Source organism: Sciurus vulgaris (assembly GCF_902686455.1).
Source record: "Sciurus vulgaris genome assembly, chromosome: 3".
Lineage (NCBI taxonomy): Eukaryota > Metazoa > Chordata > Mammalia > Rodentia > Sciuridae > Sciurus > Sciurus vulgaris.
Genome location: NC_136463.1, coordinates 90364644 through 90387672, shown reverse-complemented (window position 1 = coordinate 90387672; position 23029 = coordinate 90364644). Strand labels below are relative to the sequence as shown.

The 23029-nt window shown below is 38.0% G+C and overlaps 1 protein-coding gene across 1 annotated transcript in view; it reads left to right on the top strand.

The window, feature by feature from the left end:
* The window catches only part of MAP3K19 (mitogen-activated protein kinase kinase kinase 19), an 86187-nt gene that overhangs the window by 53877 nt on the left and 9281 nt on the right, over positions 1 to 23029 (top strand). The window contains exons 8-13 of the mRNA XM_079135716.1: positions 5641 to 5719; positions 6981 to 7240; positions 14865 to 14908; positions 16517 to 18955; positions 20892 to 21041; positions 22121 to 22818. Of these exons, the coding sequence (XP_078991842.1) occupies positions 5641 to 5719; positions 6981 to 7240; positions 14865 to 14908; positions 16517 to 18955; positions 20892 to 21041; positions 22121 to 22818 (3670 nt within the window). The remainder of the gene's footprint in view (positions 1 to 5640; positions 5720 to 6980; positions 7241 to 14864; positions 14909 to 16516; positions 18956 to 20891; positions 21042 to 22120; positions 22819 to 23029) is intronic.

Below are 23029 nucleotides of genomic sequence, written 5' to 3'. Positions count from 1 at the left end.
TTGCTGGTGTCTCACCTATTTGCTGAGACTGGCTTTGAACTTGTGAGATCCTCCTGCTTCAAGCCTCCCAAGTCACTAAGATTATAGGCCTGGCTTCCCTGGCTTACTCTTTAGTCCACCTCTATTCCAACCTCAGTCTACCTTTCTCTGTCCCTTTCCTTTTTGTATAATAACATCCCTTCCCCATTTCTTTGCTTGGAATCTTCCAACAGCTCCAGGAATCTGTCTTCTTCTAGAACCCAACATTTCTCTATCAGTGGTGGTCCCTGAGTTATGTTCCCCTTGAGGGGAAGGTGGGAGAGTGAGCCTATAAGGCTTTAAAGCAGGAATTTCCCATAATAACGTCTACTTCAAATATGATACCCTGCAACATTTCCTAGTGCCCTTTGTAGACCACAGGTATTTGCAGATTCTTGCCCAGAAGAGCTACCATGTATTCCTCTATACTTTCACAAATTAAATGATTATTTGAACTGCTCCAATTTCTCTCTGGCAATTTTCTGGTTTCTATGTCCAACAACTCCAGGGAAAGCTGCTCTTAGATACCTGTTTTTCTCATCCCTTGTCACCTCCCTGAAGGCTGCAGCTTTGTCCTTGCCTCCATCTCCTTCAAATTCCTTGTGCCTGCTGCCCTCTGCTGGTTGATTTCCTGCCTTCCTCAAATTCATTGGCATTCTCCTCTTCCAGGCTGAGGGAAAGAGACTTAATTTAGGAACATTTATATATGAACACTATTAAGCCTGGAAGAGCTCATTAAAATAAACAAATCCTGAACCCCTTCCAAACAGTCCCTTGTGGTCTGCCTTTAATATCCATTGACTTCAAAACCAAGTCCTCAGAAGGCTTAATGGGCCACCTTCCAAGAGATCAATCTTCCATTTATTCTGCTTAACTTGGAGCCAATTTGGCCACTGAGGTGAAAGCCATTCTTTTCAAATTGATCTGTAATACTTTCCATTTCACATTGGAACCATAACACTTGGCAACATCTCTACTGAACTCCTGCAGTTTTAAGCTTTAATAATTTGGGTTATACATGTCTAAGAATGATGATCCTTACAAAAATTCTCCTCAGAGTTTGATAGATTGTTAGTTGAATTGATAACTTTTTTCGTTCACAAAGTCTGAAGCAAAAGAGTTTTTTGAGGCATTATTGTGCATTTTTATCTTAAAAATCATGTATGACTCTTTAAATATCAATTTAATCTCTTAAATACCGATTACATGTCATTTCTAGCATACCCCATTATTAATGTTCAAAGTGCTCCCATACTATATGAACACCTTACAATACACTATGTGACTGTTTTATTCTGTTGTAGATATACATATTTAATCATTTAATTAACATCTGTTCATCATATTATCCAACAAAAGAAACATCACTAATTAAAATACATATAAATTCCTAATGTTTAGATCACATCCATAGGCCTCAACATTCATGAAGAACTTTAAAGATGCATTTGCTTTATTATGGGCTTTTACCGAGGATAATGTGTAAAATACAGTTTACAGACAAAAAAATTCACCTTTTCCTTTATATGAGATCTTCTTGCCTTTCTCAATCATCTATTTTCCCAGAAGATAATCATCAGACATAATGAACCGTGTAAGACATACTGTTTTCAGAGGGAAGTAGGAGCCTGTTTACCTAAAAATTACTGGGGCTTAAAACCCTTTTAAGACAATATAAATGTATCAGGAGTCTTAGTTTCAGAACAGCAAACCTACCTTTTAATTGGGTTTTTAAAAGGAAAGGAAATTTTTAAAAATACATGAAGGAAAGTTCATAAAGTTCATTGAAAAACAGACAGGGACATGTCTGTCCTGCCCTGGCTGCCATCACAAAGTACCACAGTCTAGGTGACTTAAATGACATTTATATTCTTCATAGTTCTGGAAACTGGGAAATCTAAGTTCTGGCAGGGATCATCTTCTGGTAAGGGACTCTCTTTTTGGTCTGCAGAAAGCAGCTTTTCTGTCACGTGGGTCTTTTCTTTGTCCACACAGAGTGAGAAAGTAGGAGAGAGTAGAGGGAATGAGCTCTCTGGTATCCCTTCTTATGTACTTGCTAATTCTATTGGATCAGGGCCCCATCCTTATGGACCTCATGACATCTTAGTTTCTTCATTAGAGGGCCTATATCCAATCCAGCCACACTGGGATAAGAAAGTAAACATATGAAATTTTGGGAGAACATGAACTGTCCATAACAGGAAGACTCTGGATCGGATTTCAGGAAGAATTTCCATAACTACAACTCAGACCTGGCTGCGACAGACCCCAAGTCAGCCATGCTGCCTCTGCCTTAGCCCCAGAGCTGCTCCCACTACTAACCAAAGACCCTCCTCCCTGTACTGACACTCACTTAGCAACAAAGGATGTCCTGCACATGGTTGTTTTCATGCAATCCATGTGCCTTAGAATCTCAGGTAAGTGTTCTGAACTTACAGAATTGTGGAAGATAGGTTTTAAAATATATCTTTGTTGAGAGTCACAATTTGGGGAAATTATCAAAATGTGGAAAGACTATTGAAGTATGCCGAACCTCGATGCACACAACACAAAATGGATATGCCCATCAATTTAAACAGAATAAGAGGACATACAGGAAAGTAAGACATTTCTGTAGACAATGATTTTTCTGCATGGAATAAGTTAGACTGAGCTAGATTTTAAGTTCCCATTTTAATAAAAACAACTTTAACAATAATTTAATGATCATTTTCTGACTTTTATGAATATCATTTTCCCCCTCTTCTGTGAAGAAAATGTGTTTCTGGCTTTCTTGAAATGTTGCCTTTGAATTTCTTCCTAAGGTAACATTTCTGGCAGGATTAATTTACACTTTCTTATGTGAAAAATGCCCTTGACCATGATAAAACACTCAAGTATTCTATTTTAACCTGTGACAAGATATCATCTTTCCTGACCTAGTGGGTAGGTTCAGAGGCCTTATTCACAGCTCCTTGGCCACTCACAATATTCAGGAGACAGAACAAAAAGAATATTTATATGTTTCTAAAAGACTTCAGAGTCAGTACATTATGTAGTTCCCTTAATCCCATTTTGAACCAATAATTAGGATGACAATCATTCACGTAACAATTTCTAAAAAGTCAGATATTTTTTAAACTTGCTTATTGTATTTTTGTTCCTTGATTTGAAAAATAAATCAGTCAATTGGACTTTTTGAGTACCTTAAATTTGCTTGAAAACGTTCTGGGTTTATAAGTACATTTTGAAGGATGTGCTCACATGAACACACCGAGTTTTCTAACTTCCACAGTAAAGATCTAAATGCACCTAACCTTTGTCCCAGAACATCCTTTTCACTGACACTTTAGATATTAGGAATGTATCCTGTGTGTTTTTCTCACTCTAACATGTCAGCTAGGTTTTCACACTCAAGGATGACTGCAAAACTGTTATGAAAGACATTCATCTTCCTTTCAAATTGAAGAGTGACCTTCAGCATGTCCATACAGACTCATGGTTATCAGTTTCTTTGTCTCTAAAATGAAGGGTATGGATCAGATAACCTCTAAATTCCTTCCAGTGCTGTAATTCCAAATCCTTCATTCCTATGTAGTGTGGTACTAGGATCTTTGAAAAGTTAAAAAAAAAAAAAAAAAAAACAAAAACAAAAAACATTCCAAGGAAACTTCATTTTTAAAGAGACATATTTTCCTATTGCATAAAAATAGAAAACATGCAGTCAAGTTGTTCTGTTTAATAAACATGAAGAAAACTAATGCCAGATACACTTTCATGGTTGCCACAAAATATGTTGGATTGAATAAAGATCGTAAATACCATTATCATTTGCCTGATTGTAAGTAAAACTTTGCTCTTTGGAACTTTTAATTTTATATGCATTAGTCTCATTAAAAGGTATGAAACTAAACAATAAAAAATGCTGTCATGCAGGGTGGTGGTGTTCCACACCTATAATCCCAGCGATTCAGGAGAACTGAGGCAGGGAAAATGGCAAGTTCGAGGCCAGCCTCAGCAATTTAGCAAGACTCTGTCTCAAAAAAAAAAAAAAAAAAAAGAACAAAAAGAAAAAGAAAAGAAAAGAAAACAAACAAACAAACAAAAAACACTAAAAAACTAAAAAGGTCTGGGGATGAAGCTCAGTAGTAAAGCTCCCCTGGATTCTATTCCACCCTAAGTACTCTTCCCCGCCAAAAAAATCTGTCACCATGGTGGTTCCTATGTATTAGACAAAATATCCAAAGTCCTTTAAAAACAGTAAAAATATACTAAATGAGATGATGATAATGGTAGCTGTGAGCAACTTCAGGCCACCCAGGAAGTGGCAGAGGAGTCATGTCCACCCAGATCTTTCTTAATCACTCCCTTCTCTTATTCCCCTTGTGATACTTCATTGTCAGTGGAACTTATAAAATGAAATGCATGGATGGGAACGAATGCCAGGACAATCGCCGCATCCTCCCAGAAGGACACTCCTCTGTGCTCCCCCGACCCTGCACGCCTCTACCACAACACTGACTATCCCACTGCATTCTTTGCTTTCTTCTCATCTCTACTAGGGCCATAGCCCCATCTTGTTTATTTCTTTGTCTTCATTCCAAAGCATTGGGCTTGGCATATATTTAACAAAAGTTTTTCAAATGGGAAAAAGTGAATGATTGAACAAACCTTGGAGTACTGGCAATTTTAGAGTGTTCCACACTAGTTTTTTACATAAATCTGCTGAACATGATATTGCAATGAGCATTGATTCTACAAGTTGGAACTTTCCATTTAAGGGGTATACTGGGAATCATTCTGTGGAATCAAACGGGAGGTGAACAAAATTATAAACACAAGCAAGTTGCTTTGGGACTATATAAATTCTCTCAGTTAATCCTCACAATAGTCCTGGGAGGTGGATATCATTGGTTACACGTCACTGAAAGCCTTGTTTTCTCCACCCAGGGGACAGTATGTTCATCATAAAACTATTTTACATCTGGACATTTTTATTTTACAGATTCTTTCCTGTTTGAGGTTTTTTTTTTTTTTTTTTTTTTTTTTAACTGAAGATTTAACCTGGGGTAACTTTACTACTGTACTATATCCCCAGTCCTTTTACTTTTCATTTTCAGACAGGTCTTGCTAAGTTGCCCAGGCTGGTCTGGAACTTAAAAAAAGAAAAAAAAAAAAAAAAAAATATATATATATATATATATATATACACAAAAGATACATATATATATATATATATACAAAGATACATACATATATATGTATGTATCTTTTTTTTTAGTTGCCAATGGACCTTTATTTATTTATTTTATTTATTTGTATGTGGTGCTGAGACTCAAACCCACTGCCTCACACATGCTAGGCAAGCACTCTACCACTGAGCTACAACCCCAGCCCAATAGTCTGGAGCCTTTGATCCTCCTGTCTCATCTTCCTGAGTCCCTGGAATTACAGGCATATGCCACTGAACCTTGCTCAGATATTTTGCTCTTTAAGTAAGCATTCGTTTAGGACCTATCATATGCTAGACAAGAAAGATACAAAAATGGCTAAACTCAGACCCTGGTTAAAGTCCGTTCTCCCAGTTACCACTGGAATTCAGTACTTTCTTTGTTCTTCTACTAATGTCATGCATTTTTATAGGTGTTGAGATTATTGTGACTTTTCCAAGAGATATCAGTCATCCCCAGGAAATAAGCCAAGAAGATTTGAAAGAATGCAAGTAAGGAATATTCTTTGAGGTGTTTGATTCAAATTTAAGTAGGAAGTGATGGTATTTGTGTGGCAACCTACATTTTCAGTAATTCAATCCAATACAATGCTCTAAAGCAAAGGTCACAATAAATATTATGTGTCAGGGCCAAATAATAAATATTTCAGGTTTTGTGGGCAATGATTCAACTTTGCAACTGTTGCTTCAAGGCTGCCATAGACAATATGTAAACAAATGAATGTATCTGTGATCCAATTAAACTACAAGAACAGGCTGAAGGTCAGACCTGTCCCCAGGGCAATAGTTTGCTGATCCTGATCCAGAAAAGTGCCATCTAAAATCTGGGTCTTAAATGTATGATCAGTTCATGATAAGATCTGAAGTTGTATAGCAATTTGACCATATAATCTTATGTTCATTTATTAGATGATGAAAAAATTGGGGATGATTTTCTGCAAGTTTCTTATTTTTCTTTCACTTTTATAGTAATTTACTTTTACTATATTTTATAGAAGTATCATTCCACAGTGGATTGGGAAATTTAAAAACTGTTCTTTACCAAAGAGTTTGAGAAGTACTGAGCTGGTTAATGCCTTTGGAGATTCAAGGCACAGCTCCTGCACCTGCGCTCTGGCTCTGATGTCTTGCTTCAGGAAATGAAGACTAGGAAAACTGAAATGGACTAAAACTGAGTCCATTCAGGTTTCTGTTCTGGGTACAGACAGCAGAGGAGGTGGGGAGTGGGTCACAGTGTGGAGACCTTGTCCTCTCAGGATACATTCCACTCAGTCGCAATATTTGGAAAAAGTTCTCCAAACTTTCCAGTAAGATCAGACTGGGAGATCTGAGAATGGGAGATCAGGGAGACATGGTGAACATAACAGTCAGCTGTCCATTCCTGTGATGAAACATGAGATAATCAACGTAAAGGAAGGAAGATTTATTCTGGCTCACAGTTTTAGAGTTCTCAGTCCATGGTCACTTTGGCTCTGTTGCTTTGGGGCCTTTAGTGAGGTGGTCCATCATGGCAGGGAATGCATGGAGAAAAGGGCTGCTCACCTCAAACAGGCCAGGAGGCAAAAATAAACACGACCCCCCAGCATTGGCCTAACTTCCTACCAAAAAGTCCCGCCTCTGAAAGATTCCACCAGCTCCTAGTAGCGCCACAGGCTAGTGACCAAGCCTTTAACACATGAGCCTTTGGGAGACATTCCAGACCTAAACTATAGCAGGAAATGGATTTTAAATCAAACTGTTTCTCCCCTTTTAGTCAGATAACCTCAGTGCATCAAGAATGGGCACAAGCAAATTCTGTTTCTCTCCCAAATGAAATTGAGATGGTGGACCTTAGGACAAAGATGCTGACCATGGAGCCTTTACTTCCAAAGAAAGAAAAAAGTTCCAAGGATCTCTGTGATGTGAACTTGGACTTTTTATTACCCAGACCTTGCTTAGAACCAGACATCTCCAAGACTATAACCAAGAAAGAGGCTTCTCATTTTCTGAAGGGGCAGCAAAGAAAATTAGAAGGTAAGTTAAGCATTTAATTCCACACTCTTTGTATTTGGAAAAAAAAGTATTTATTTATTATACCAGAGATTATTCTAAATGCCAGAGTTATAGCAGTGAACAAGACACAATAACCCTGCCTTTGTGCAATACACATTCCCAAGGGGAGTGTGGGGGAGGAGGGTAGACAATAAACTAATAAGTAAAATACATAGAACATAAGATAATGGTAAATGCTATGGAGAAAAGAAATGGGCAGGGGGAATGGGGTTATCATAACAAAATACTGTAGTCTGGGTAGCTTCTAAACTAACAGATTTATTATTCTCAGTTCTACAGACTGGGAAGTCCAAGATCAAGGTGTCAGTAAATTTGGTGTCTGGTGAGGTCTCATTTCCTGGTTTGTAGATAGTACCTTCTTGCTGTGCCCCCACATGATGGAAGTAGCAAACAAGCTCCCTTGGCCTATTTAATAAGGGCTAAAATCCCACTCCTGAGGGCTTCTCCTTCATGACCTAATTGAACCCCCAAAGCTCACCTCTTAATGCCATCAATTTGGGAGTTAGGAATTTTGGGGAAACACAGACATTTAGACCATAGCAAGAGGTTTGAAGTTTTTAAATAGGATGAATGAGGGATCACATCATTGAGAAGGTGACTTGAACAAATAGCTGAAGAAAAGGAAGGACATGAGCAATGTTTATATTTTAGGGGAATATATTCCAAGGAACAAGTAGAACAGTGTAACTGGAACAGAGTGAGAGGGGGTGGGTAGGAGGAAAGGAGATTTGAAATGTAATGGGGTGGGTGTAGATTATACAGGGCCACATAGTACATGAGGAGAATTGTAAGTGACCTCTGGAGACAGCTGAGGGTGATCTAAATTGCAAGTTTAAACAGCCTTTTAAAAGATGCTTTAAAAATAGGTACAAAATGACCAATTATTTTATAGTTCTATTTTTCCTGAATTATTCACAGTCTTGGTTAAGAATCCCCAGTTTAGATTATATATTAGTACTTATTTTTCTCTCTTCTGTATCTTATATTCTGAATTTCAAATTTTCCATTTCCTTTTTTCTCTGGGTTCCATTTTGGGTAATTCTATTTTTATAAGTCCTCCAGTTCACTGATCATCTTCAGCATTACTTAATCTGCTGTTAAATCCACCCACTGAATTTTTTTCCTCTATTATTTTATAATAATATTTTCCAAATATACAGCAAGTTGAAAAAAATGTTTTACAGTGAATACCTGTATATTTAATACCTAGATTCCTCATCTAATATTTTATTTTGCTTTATCATATATCTGATCCATCTTAATTTTTGTTGCATTTAAAAGTAAATTGTAGATATCAGTATACTTTTCCCCAAATTGTCAGGATGCCTGTTACTAATTAGAGTTCCACATATTTTTTTCCAGTTGGAAAGGAAGTGTACATTGATGTACATTCATTATTTACAAATACATTTGCTTAAAACCCAAAGTCTTAGCAAGATAGAGAACATTAACATGAACCCCAAAATGTTCTCTCATGCTCCTTCCCATTCCATACTAAGTCAACTATGTTCTGAGTTTTTTCCACCATAGATTAGTTTTGCCTATTGTAGAATTTCACATAAATGGAAATGCACAGCACATATTCTTTTATGTGATCTTTTTTTTTTTCACTTAGCTTGACATTTTTGAGATTCTTCTAGATGGTTGTATATACCACAGGTGATAGGGTAGCTGTATGTTTAGTTTTTAAGAAATGGCCAGAATGTTTCTGAAGTGGTTGTACCATTTTATGATGGCACAATGAAGCAACAATCAGTTGCTTCACATTCCCACAAATATTTGGTGTTGCCAATCTTCTTAACTTTAGCCAGTCTCATTATGGTAGTCATGATATATGGATATATGATGGTCATCCTTTTATCTTTTTTTTTTTTTTTTTGGTATGGGGATTGAACCCAGGGGCACTTAACCACTGAGCAACATTTCCAGCTCTTTTTTTTTTTTTTTTATTTTAAGACTGAGCCTTGCTAAATTGTTTAGGGCCTCACTAAGTTGCTGAGGCTAGTTTTGAATTCAGTGAATTTGATCCTCCTATCTCAGCTTCTTGAGACACTGGGATTACAAGTGTGTGCCACCGTGCCCAGCAGATCCATTTTTTTTTTTTTTTTTTTTTTTTTTAGGGTTTTGCTTTCATTTTTATTGACAGTTTGCTCAAAAGTACAGAACAAAGAACATCTTAATGTCTCAATGTTATAAGGTTAAACAAAATCCTTAGGTCAAATTGTTACAGTATCCCTCAGTTATTTCAGATTAAGTGCAGGTTGTTGAAAAAAGAAAAATATCAGTGCTGTGCTAAGTAGACACAAGATAAACATTTCAACTTCATAACAAAATTAAATCTAGAACCTTTTAAAATAAACAGTAATAACCACTCTATAAATATGGAAGTATCATTTCAATAGGGGGAAGAATACAGTTCACCAGCAGTGCAAACTAACAGCAGCATTTTTAAAAGCTGAGATTAAATCTGTGTAAACACACAGCAGCCCACAGTGGAAATGCACCTCTTGGTTGTGTCCTTCTCATCCAGGACTGAATAGGGGTTCCTGCTGAGTCTCAAGTTCCCAGTCTGAAAAGTTACCACAAGCTTTAGGCTGTGGGCTAGAAAGACAAAGGAGATCAATGTGTCTGAACATGATGGAGTTCTTTTTCTGAGGGACCAACAAGTCACATTTCCAGTCCGGTCCCGGAGCCTTTTATGCCAAAGGCACACACACGGTAACAGGCCTACCTGATGTGACACTGACTTCCATGGGGACATCCATGTGCAAAGATAGATGCGGGTAAAGAGTCACAAGCCCAAGTTCCCCAGAGTGGACACCACTTTGCAACCAGGGCATTCTCAGTCAACTCAGTGTAATGAAAAATGTGATTCTTAATCTGTTGTGACCAGATGGCTCTAATGCAGGGTATGTCTGCAGGTGAAGCCTTCCTCTTATTACTATTTCAAGCATTCATGGTTAGTCCTTCCCAGTGTGTTCTTGCAAACACAGGGTTACCATGTTTTCTTTTTTGTGAGCACTCCATCTTTGCATTGAACCTTGGAGCTTCTGGTCTTTTGACAAATACAGTCAGACATAAAACAAAACATTGAGAAGCAGACCCAGCAGCCAATTATTTGCATTATGATATTGGGGGGAAATATCACTACTAAAAGATATTTTTTCTGATTAATTTAGCTTTTACCAAATGACCAAACGCCATTTCCAACTAGAAAAGTTCTGATTCCAACTTCTCCATTGGCTCATGTGCAACAAAACTTACCCTGTTCCCAGAAACTTGTGGCAGAACTTGCTTGTTTGGGGGTTACCCAAGCTGAATGGGCTTGTAGACACAAAATGCCGTAAGGATGATGGTCACCGGCAGGATGCTGAAAATTGTTCCCGTCAATACTAGGTTCTGCCGGCACAGCACTGCATATGGCCGGCTCTGCTGGAGCAGGGGGCTGGCTTGGGTCCTCAGCCTGCCCCAGTAGGAGGCCGCACAGGCCCAGACACAGCCTCCGCCACACCAGAGGCAGCATCTTCTGTGGCACTAGTCTCATTCACTTTTTAACTTAGTTTTAATTATAGGTTAACAATTATATTTCAATTTTTAAAGTTCCATTTTTTCTTCTTCAAATATGCTTTGTTCATTTTTGAAAATGTCTCATACTGATTTTATCTTTAACTTCTTTAAACATTTAAGACATTGTAATTTTATATGCTGTATTTGATAATTCCCAAATCTGAAATCCCTGAGAGATCCAAATCTGTTGTTTCTGGTTTCCACTGATTTGAACTATTGTTGGCTCTATTTTTTTTCTTCTTTCTTTCTTTTTTTCTTAAAATATTTTTTTATTTTTACAGACTGCATTTTGATTCATTGTACACAAATGGGGTACAATTTTCCATTTCTATGGTTGTACACAATGTAGATTCACACCATCGTGTAATCATACATATAATAGGGTAATACTGTCTGTTTCATTCTACTGTCTTTCTGTCCCCCATGCCCTCCCACCCCATTTTCCTCTACACCATCCAAAGTTCCTTCATTCTTCTCTTCCCCCTGCCACACCCCCTTATTATATATTGTCATGCACTTGTCAGAGAAAATATTCGGCCTTTGGGTTTTTGGGCTTGGCCCATTTTGCTTAGCATGATATTTTCTAATTCCATCCATTTACCTGCAAATGCCATAATTTTATTCTTCTTTATGGCTGACTCATATTCCATACCACAGTTTCTTTATCCATTCATCTGTTGAAGTACATCTTGGTTGGTTCCACAATCTGGCTATTGTGAATTGAACTGCTATGAACATTGATGAGGCTGCATCACTATAGTATGCAGATTTTAAGTCCTTTGGGTAGAGGCCAAGGAGTGGAATAGCTGGGTCAAATGGTGAGTCCATTCCAAGTTTTCTGAGGAATCTCCATACTACTTTCCAGAGTGGCTGCACCAATTTGCAACTCCACCAGCAAAGTATGAGTGTGTCTTTTTCCCCAAATCCACACCAACACTTATTATTGCTTGTGTTCTTGATAATAGCCATTCTCATTGGAGTTAGATGAAATCTTAGGATGGTTTTAACTTGCATTTCTCTAATTAATTTTCTTTTTTTCCCCCTAATACTTCAAAGTCTTTATTGTGAGCTCATATTTCATTGGTGTTTATCTGTGGAAATCTTGGGGGCCTACACGGAGGATGCTTTCCAGCAGAAGGATTTGAGTTTGTGTCTGCTACCTATCAGGATCCTTACTGACTTAAGTCCACTTCAGCCTCATTCCTGGATCCCCAAATTAGCGTGAGAATCTAAGAACCAACTTCCAATTACGTGGAGCCCCAAACTTAGTTACAGTAAGGTAGCAGCTCTCATGTCAACCTTTCCTCATGATGGAACAGGTTGTTGTTGGTATTTGCTTACTGCTGCTGTCCTAAACCCTTCAGCTAAACCACCAGGAGACATCTACATCCAACAAGTTGCATCAATTGACTTATTGAAATGAGGGAGATTGCACTCCAGGGGAACTGTGAGGCATCTTTCCAAGTGAAGGAAAAAAATATGAATTTTGGGAAAAGGGTACAGTTTAAGTAAATTTTAAATGAGCATTGCTTTAACTTTAAAAAATTATTGTGGTAAAATGTACATAACAAAATTCATCATTTTATCCATTTTCAAGTGCACAGTTCAGAGACATTAAGTACATTCCCATTGTTGTGCAAACACCACTGTTATTTACCCCCAGAATACTTTCATCTTGTGAAACTGCAACTCTGTACCTACTAAAAATTAACACCCCCCTCAAAGCCCTTGGTAATCACCATTCTGTTTACCATTTCAATATAAATTTGACCATTTTAGGTTCTTTATTCAAGTGGAATTATATAATTTGTACCCTTTGGTGTTTAGCTTATTTCATTTAACAAATGTTGAAGCAGTGGTTTGAAAGATTGTGTTTAAAGGTATGAACATCAAGTGTGGACTACAAAGTAGATCCACAGTCTTGTTCCTTGAAATCTACAAAGTTAGCTCCCAAATCTGAGCAATCACTCGTTAGTCTCCTATCTTGCCATTTTTCCTCAGCATATAATAAACATTAGCACTACAAAATGCCTTCCATTCCCTGAACAAATACTGTTTTTTCTGTTGGAATATTATGCCATCAGGTCTCATCTTAGATATCACTTCCTCTGGGAAATCTCCCAAACGTCCCCATGAATGGACAAGTAGCCATTCATTTGAACTCCCATAGGGTCCTGATCTTACCAGCAATATAGCATCCATCATGCTGAATTATCACTATTTGTTTATGTGCCTGTCTTCTTCAAATTGTAAAGGCAAGAATCATTGTACCTCCAAGCACCTAGCATCATACCTGCCATATACCTGTGCATTTTCAAAAATGCATTGTTGTAAAATAACCATTTCTTGTGTACCTGTGATTACAAGGCACAAATATCCACTAACATTATTAATATCCAATATTTTAGGAATAAGGAAACTGAGACTGAATGACATAAGTGTGTGTCCAGGACTCCTTGTTAGTGAGTTACAAAGGGTGGGTTCAGACTTTGGCTGCCTGTCTCTGAAGTCAGTGTGCTTAAGCACAGTGCCAGCTCTGTACAGAGTTCAGCTTCTACTTTAGTTATGATGGGAAAAAAATTAAGCTTATTTAGTCTCAGAATGAATATGAATTCAGAGAAAAGAGGGTTAATTGGTTCAGGTGGAAACTAGAAGGGAAAGAGAAAACCTCTAATTTCCAGATGAAAGTTTATTTCCCAACTTTTTCTTTTTCACCATTCCCCATTTCTACTCCCTTCTTTGCCAAATGGAAAGACATGTGTTCCTGTATCCCATTTGTGTAATCTTTATCAGTCAGGACTCTTGGATGCTAGCAAAAGAAATCAACAATGGCTAATTTAAGAAGAAAAAGAGTTCGTTGAAAGTATTTTAAGCCTGTCAAGAATTTCAGAATATCTGGAGAACCAAGCTTATAAAATGTGCAAAAACTAAGGGAAGTCAGGCAATTGGAGTCACAGCTAAGGTCATATCATAGGAACTGCTGCCCCCAGCTGGACACTGGGCACTGCCACCACTGCCAATGGACATGACCACTAAGCTTAATAAATTCACTTGCCTGGCTTTTGTATCACTTGCTGTTGATTAAAAAACCAAATGTTGAATGACCAAACTTGGGGTGGGGAGAGCAAGGGCTTAGGGGATTTTGTAGATGGAGGGTAGGCCCTGCTTCCACCAAGATTCCTACAGAAGATTTTTCAACCTAGAAACATACCTTACTCTTTGTTCTAAAGACATTTACTTACATTTCAGTAGATGCCCAAAACTGTTGATTAGTATATATACTGTTTCTTCCTATACATACATACCTATGATAAAGTTTAATTTATAAAAAAGGCACAGTAAGAGAGTAACAATAACTAATAGTAATATAGAATAATAACAGCAATATAGAGTAATAAAAGTTATGTGAATGTGGTCTTTCTTTCTCTCAGTATCTGACTGCACTGGGCTCACACTTCTTCCTGTGATGATGGACATGATACCATGCTTATGTGATGAGATGAAGTGAGGTGAATGATGTAGGTGTTGTGACAGAGCATTAGGCTACTACATCAGGGTTACTTGAACACAAGAACTGTAACAGTGGATCTGATAACTGAGATGGCTGTGAGTGACTAATGGGTGGGAAGTGTATAGTGCATGGGTGCTGTCCTGGGCAGGACAGAGCAGAACCCCATGAGATCTCATCACATTATTCAGAATGGCATACAATTTAATGCTTATGAATTTTTTATTTCCAGAATTTTCCATTTAATGTTCTCAGACCTCAGTTGAGCAGAGATAGCTGAAACTGGGGAAAGTGAACCTACTGTATAAAATTAATCCTGGTGGCAGTTGTCTGACGTTCTGTATAATCACTCCATACCTACCTCCATGTGGGTTACCCAGGGAAAACCTCTTAATTTCTAACCCTTTCCCTCAGACCTTAGGATCTAAATCACTCCATCTGTGAACTCTGACTTAAGACAGTGCTCACTGTAGTACTAAGAATATCCAATTATATTTTTCCTTCTTGCAGATTTTTCTACCTCTGATATGAAATACAATAGCCGAAGAATCAAGGTAAGATTAGTTTTAGCATTTTTGACTTAATTAAAAATCAAAGAACTTTGGTTGTTAGGGACAAACTCTATCAAACAATTCAGAATCAAATTCTCAGCAATTATATCTTGGAAAAATAAGAACTTATATAGATTAGACTATAGGGTGGCAAATCATTCCTGGGGAAATTATTTCTTTCCTTGTACATTGTTTTCCAAGCTGTTTCCTGTCCTTAACATAATGAGGCAAGGATTTTTTTTTCAGAGATATGTAAGTTATTTTTATGAAAACATAAAACATGAAACATAGTACAAAGTTAAAAGGGTAGAAGAGGATATACAGTAGAGTGAAGAATCTCTTATGTGGCAAGAATATTATACACATTTTCATCTGACATCAATTTAACTTGTGTAGAAACTAGGTAATTCTTTTTTACAGTGGTGAAAAGTTATTCTTAGTTGTATAATTTATTAGTAAAGCTTTTGAAAAGATATTGGAATGCTTTAGTTTTCTCAGGCTCCCTCACCTTTCTATATCCTATGAGCTTTCCAGAAAATACTTACACATCAATACTACTTAGTGTCTGAAAAAGATCCTGTTTGCTTATAAACTGAGTGGCTGTTACTAGAGAGATGTTTAAGTACCGGGAGAATCTGCCTGCATTTCCTAAGTTATTTTTGAGAAATGAAAAAAAAAAAAAAAAAAAAAATCATTCAGACAATAAAACTGGGGGCCGTGCTGCATTTCACCTCCGAATGCCTGAATTTCTAGAGTCATATTCCATTCCCTTCTTTCCTAAACACAGGTGGCAATAGAATGAAAATTAAATCCATAGCTCTCAGATTCCACACATGTTCCAGGCCTATAAATATCCTTATACAATTAGATGTAGAATCTATACGTAGGAAAAGATCACAATGAGAAGTACTGAAAAGTCTATAGTTTAAAGCCAAATGTTACATTGGGTTACACTGACCTCTAGAGATTGGTAATACTAAAGAGATCTCAGTCTGAAAACAGTAAAAAGGAACAAAAAGATGTCCAGGTTGCTAACTTACAAGTGTAAAGTGTGGCACATTTACAAACCAGCCTCAGCAAAACAACTCAGCAAAAAAGGTTGAGTGTGTTCCAGATACAAACTCTGAGCTAGTCAATAATGAAATGATTATTGTTAAAATAGTTGCAGCCTCAATTTCTGGTTATGCTTAGTAGAACTAAAAATATATTAATTCTTATGGAAAGTAAAAAGAGAACAGAAAATGTTTCTCATCTTAAAACTTTAACATTTTACATTATTGATATTGCTTTCATTTAAAATACATGACATACTTTAATTTTGGTATCTTACTTTAGATCTTAAAAAAAATTGGAAAGGAGATTTTAGGTTTGTTTGTTTGCTTTGGTTCTGGGCATGGAATGCAGGCCTTCTACATGCTAAGCACATCCTCTGGCACACTTCTGGCCTGAGGTTTTAGTTTCAAAAATTGCAATCTCTAGAATGGACAGGATTTGTACTTTAAAGGCCTTCCTTAAGAGAATATTAGAATCTTAACTCAAGACTTTAAACCATTTAACATATTATTTATTTATGTTTCTACAATCATTACTTTTTTTCCTCTTTCCTTTTAGTTACCTCTGCCTCCACTGTCACTCTTGCCTATGAGATCTGGTGTCCTCACTGTCCCCCAAAGTTACAAGTTTCCAAGGGAGAGAGAAAGAAATATTTTAAGCCTCACACCCTTCATCCCGAAGCTCTCAGAGTCTGTCAGTTCATCTGATGAGTTTAGTCCATCGAACCAGCAGCAGGAAGCCCCACTGAAAAAGTTGGTGGATCAGACGCTCAGGTTTTCTGATAGCTCCATTTGGTCAAGAAACATGTGCTCTTTTCGGAAGTCCGACCATCACAGGCAACACCTGGAGGTGGAGGTCAATTGCAAATCCAAGGAAAGAGAAGGATGGGACAAAATGGAAATCTCTTTCTTTGAAAAAGGGAAGTCTTTGGTGTGCTTTGATTATTTTAAGGAAGGCAAACTTTCTACAGATAAGGAAAAGGATATTGAATGCCATGGTAATGAAATGAAAAAAGCAGAGGAGAACCCTCAAGATCTTTCATCAAGAAAGAAAGAAGATTCAGCAGCCAGTACGTCTGATTCAGAAACTGTGTGTACCATTCCAAGCAAGCTCCAAGAAGCTCAGCATTCAGAAATAACGCCAAATGAAGACGAAGAGATTAGAAATGATAAAATTGATTCAAAAAACTCTTCAGTATATAAAGATGAAGCAATGAGACCAAGCAATATTTTAGAAGAGTTTACAGAACTTCAAAGCTTGTCCAGTGTAGTCTCTGATGGCCCCTTTGGAAAGCTTCCAGAAGGTCATAGTGACATGGGGACAAATGAAAAAATATCAGTAGCAGAAGCAATCAAACCAGAGATGAATGGGCTGGTGCCTCTTATCCACATCACTTTCCCTGGAGAAGGTGTCCCCAAGGAAACAGTGATAACCAAGCCAAGCCTCCAAAAAAGGAAGAGCACCATTCATAACAATAGCTTCAATGTTCTCACACACCAAGAAAATGACAAACGTAAGATGAGGACCCATAGAAGTAAGTTGGATTCAAAGACCAAAGGAAACAGGACACCCCAGAATTTCATGATTTCCATTCAAGCTTCTATTAAGCCTAATATGCATAAAACTAGCATAAAAACCCAAATTTTCCCTGCATTGGAGCTTGTTGACTCCAGGCCTCAGCAATTACCCAAATTTCAAAGGAGAATGACACAGTTAGAAAAGAAGCAATCCACCTATTGGACTCAGAAAACTAAAAAGCAATCATTTCCTTGTATATGTAAAAATCCAGCAGTAAAAAAGCCATGTGTTCCTCTCTCTGTTCAACCAACAGAGCCAAGACTACATTACCTAGATCTTAAGTATAGTGACATGTTCAAGGAAATCAATTCAACTGCTAATGGACCTGGAATCTACGAAATGTTTGGGACCCCTGTTTATTGTCACTTGCGAGCTGAACGACATGAAAACAAAGATTACCATGAGATATGCTCAGCTCCATCAGGCAGATGTATCTCCAATAAATGTCGATCTTCACACAGTGAGAGGAACAGCAATAGCAAAGCAAGACTTTCTCAGAAAAGACCACATATTAAACCACCAAAGCCTTCACTTGGCCTTAAACAAAAGCATAAAAGTTTGAATACTAAGGAAAAGGGCTGCAAGGCTATAGGTAGCCACCTACAAGACACTGAAAATAGTAATGATATTTCAGAAGCAGACTGGCAGATACACTCTTCAGGAAATGTCTTTCTCTCTTCCAAAGATGAAGTTCAGTCTATGAACTTGGCCCAAACTCCTCCTGAGCAGTCCCCTGAACAAAATGAGTTCCTTTCTGCCCTAGATTTATCCATGGTTGAAGAAATATCTATGGAAGAGTCTACGGATGAAGGTGACATTTCCTGTAATCAAATCCTTGCCACAAGTCTTAGAGACCTGCAAGAACTTGAAGAGCTACATCACCAGATCCCGTTTGTCCCTTCAGAAAACAGCTGGGTCGTGCCCAGTGAGAAGAGTTCTAATAAGCATGCATTTCAAGAAAAGAATAATATGGCACCTCTTCATAAAATAGATTCCAGCCAAATGCTAACAAATTATTTAGAGTTCGATAGTATTTTGGATAAGCCCAAAACACTTGAGGATTTCTCTTTCCAAGAGGAACAAGAAAATGTGTCTTCCCAAATATATCAACACTGGGTACATTCTTTGGATCATGATAGTTCAGCCAATAAGTCCATCACATATCAAACACTTGGAACAACTTTAAATGATGCAAATTCAATTTCCCAAGAAATTCTGGACTCAGTAAAAAATGAAGAATTGACAGATGAACTCTTAGGTTGTCTAGCTGCAGAACTGTTAGCTCTTGATGAAAAAGATAATAACTCTTGCCAAATAATGGCGAATGAAACTGATCCTGAGAACCTAAATCTTGCCCTCAGTAGGAAAGGAAATACTACAAAAGAATTGGGCAGAGAGACAACGAATGTCAAAATACAGGTTGGTATAATTAAGGATTTTTCAGGGTTGGAAGGAACTTCAGAGACAATCTGGTTCAAACCCTTTATTTTCAAAAGAGGAGTCATAAACTCCAGATAATTTAATAGTTTCTTCAAGGCATCATTGTTTGGTTGCAAGATCAGAGTCAAGGTCTAACCCTCCAGGCCAAGATTCCTTGCTTCTAGAATTGAGCTATCTTGTCACTACAATGAAATCACTTGGGATAAATTAATATAGCTAAACTATTTATTTAAATAGATCTATATTTTATCCAATAATGGCATTTTTCAAAGAGCAGATTCTTTTCTATGAGATCATTACAGGCAAAGCATTGCTTTAGATGGTGTTTAAGAAAGAAATAATCAGTACCAGTTAAACAGCTCACTGTTCCATTCACATGAAGACTTGAAATGTACGTTTCTCAAAGAGCCCCTGCACCTGAGCATTTGCTTTCAGATGGTTAATTCATCACTGATACCTACTGTGTTTCTGGCACTAGGCTAAGAACTAGGGGGATAGCATGTCTGAGATTCAGCTATTACTCTCAAGGAGGCATGACAAAAATACCGAAAAAAATTTTGCTCAGCCTGGGAGTTAAGGGTGGTGGGAGGAGAAAAGAATCTCAACAGATAGTCAGGTCTTGTTTGTTCCAGTTTTAAAGGCAGAAACAGTAGATTAAATGTTATTTATTGAACAGTAAGCCAGGTTATATCACACTATATCCACACTATATCAGGATTAGGTATATTTATTTTTAAAAGTTGAATAAAGGAACAAGTAAGGTAAATAATTTTATCATAGCTAGGTTTATTGAGAACTTACTACTTGAGAGTCAGGCACATTGTATTCTCTCATTTTATGCCTCATAATAGGTCTGTAAGTACTATAGGTACCAATATGTCTCCATATTAAGGAAACTAAGGTTCAGAAAATCATGCAGCTAGTAAATGGTGGGGTCAGGCTGTTTCCAACCCCAGGGGAGATAAGAAAGAAACATTTTGGGTGGGTCCCCATCAACCAAGTGAAAAAAGTAGTCTTAAGTACTGCAAAGGGATACTTGTTTCCTGACTTCAGGGGCAACTGCTCTCAAGGTTTACTGTGAACATAATCTCTTGGGGATTCTGTTAAAATGTGGATGTTGATTCAGTCTGTCTGGGGCCTAAGATTCTGCAGGTCTAGCAGGTTCCCAGTAGTACCAGTGCAGCTGGTCTATAGATCCTCCCTTGAGTGGTAGGAGTCTTCAGGATTATGGGTCTTCAGCCTCTTGTAGCTGGTCTTAACCACTTGAATTCCTTGTTATGACTGTGTGTGTGTCGGTATGTATGAGAGACAGAAACAGACAAAGTACTGATATGTGTTTGTATGTAAATGTGTGTTTGTATATATATATATATATATATATATATTAGTGTATGCTTAAATGCTTGTATATATATGAATGTGCTTGAGTGTATGTGTGTATAGTGGAAATAAATTAAGTATACAGAAATGTTGTTTATTCAGTTTGCTGTAACAAAGGAGTCAGTCACTGGTACTTGCACTTTGGCACTTAGCACTCACAGGCAGGCAGAGGAGATGGAAAGATTAGTGGAAAAAGTGATGGCTGTAGGTGTGTCTTTCAGTACACATGTGTATGTGTATATGTGCTATCTATGCATGTCTGTATGTTTACAGATTATGTAAGACCTCCTTGTACAAAATATATGAGACAAAATGTGTAGAGATGTGCACAGTTAGTAAGCCTGAAGCCTACAACTAAGATATTCTATGTGGTTAGTTTTGTGAAATCTGTGTGTCTGGAGGTTACTCACAAACAATGAGAAGAGCCATGGACAGGTGCATTTGAAAGGCAGACTTCATGGTACTCTGCACCCCTTCTCTCTATCCCAACCACTCAGAATTCAATGGTGATCTTTCTTTATGTCTCATTTTCTAGAAGTGTAGTAATGGGTTCAGGATATATGACAGGGAGGAGAAATTTCTCAACTCAAATGAAAAGAAGACATTTTCTGAAAATAGTTTAAAGAATGAAGAATCTATCCTGTGGACTAAGGGTGAGATCCTTGGCAAGGGAGCCTATGGCACAGTAAGTTATCATGAAAACTTGAAATCTGAACTCCCTGCTCCTCCTCCACCCCTCTCTTCCCTAACCATCTTCCCCCACCCCTCTCGCTCACACTCTTACTTCAAACGCTTTCAGTTGGAAGTAAGAGAAAACCCAACCCAAACTGGCTGGAGGGAAAGGTCATTTATTGCTTTATGTACTTGTAAGGTGGGGGGTTGGTCTGACCCTTGTCAGAGGTGATTTCAGGAGTCAAACCAGGTCATCAGGATCTGGTTACTGTCTCACTGTCCACCTCTCATTCTTAGGTCCATGTGGTGGTACAGTGGCCATTGCATTTCTAGCTTCTCATCATTCTACATTCAAGCCCAGGGTAAAGACATGTCTTTCTTCAGTAGCCCCAGATGTTACCAGACGTTAGGATAACTCATTGCTGGGTGGCGAAACTAAAAGGCGTCCCTTGCATTTTGTGAATTTCATAAAAGAGCATCTAAAATCTTAGTAGTCTTGATAGTATTTACATAGATGGGTACAGACTGACCCCCAAATAAGACCTGCAGAGTCTCTGACTGCAGAGGTTTCAGGAATCAGTGAGAAGTAGGGGAAGACACAAAACCCCTGAGATCACATCAAGAGAGTGACTGCCAAGACCTGCGTCTTCTCCCCGGACCTTTAGATCTGAACTAATCGAATTGTGTTTGTTCATTGAATAGCTTTCCCAAACAACCATAGAATATCATCATCATAGACATCTTTGAGGCAAATAGTTTTATCTTAGTTTTACAGATGACAAAAAGTGAAGTCAGAAAGATTACACAATTTACTCAAAGTTATATGGCTGGAGAATGGTGAAGCCAGGATTCTAATCAATCCAAGCCACTTGACTCCAAATCATTATGGTGTCCCTTGCAGAGTGCTTGCTCATCCTGCTCTTGGCTCCACTGAAACAGCATTTGCTTAAGTATCTGCATTTGGGGATTGTAGCAACTTAGAGGAACACAAGATTTTGGAGGAGATGGGAAAGTCAAATGTCACATGAGGCATTTTGTAAACATGCCTTTTTGTTACTTAAATTTAATAATAAAGTATTGGTTTGCTTTTAGGTATACTGTGGTCTCACTAGCCAAGGGCAGCTAATAGCTGTGAAGCAGGTGACTTTGGATACGTCTGATAGATTGGCTACTGAAAAAGAATACCGGAAACTGCAGGAAGAAGTAGATTTACTTAAAGCACTGAAACATGTCAACATTGTGGCTTATTTGGGGACCTGCTTGGAAGAGAACATCGTAAGCATTTTCATGGAGTTTGTTCCTGGTGGCTCAATCTCTAGTATTATAAACCGTTTTGGGCCATTGCCTGAGATGGTATTCTGTAAATATACAAAACAAATTCTGCAAGGTGTTGCTTATCTCCATGAGAACTGTGTGGTCCATCGAGATATCAAAGGAAATAACGTTATGCTCATGCCAACTGGAATCATAAAGCTGATTGATTTTGGTTGTGCTAAGCGTTTGGCTTGGGCAGGCTTAAATGGCACTCACAGTGACATGCTGAAGTCCATGCATGGGACTCCATATTGGATGGCTCCAGAAGTCATCAATGAGTCTGGCTATGGAAGGAAGTCAGACATCTGGAGCATTGGCTGCACTGTGTTTGAGATGGCCACAGGGAAGCCTCCACTGGCTTCAATGGACAGGATGGCAGCCATGTTTTACATTGGAGCCCACCGGGGCCTGATGCCTCCTTTACCAGACCGCTTCTCAGAAAATGCATCAGATTTTGTGCGCATGTGCCTGACCAGGTAAGAAACTGAAAGTAGGAAGGGAAAAAAATGCCCAGAGATTCCAAGCAACTGTCACTGGCCTTGTATTTTCTGGCCCATTAAAAGCTGTTTCAGTTATGAAATTAAGCAGGGAATGATTTTGTGCTGAAAGTAATCATGACCATATTGGGTGACTGTCATTGTATCTGGGAATAGGGGGCAGTCCATCTGCCAAGAAATGTGCCTGTCT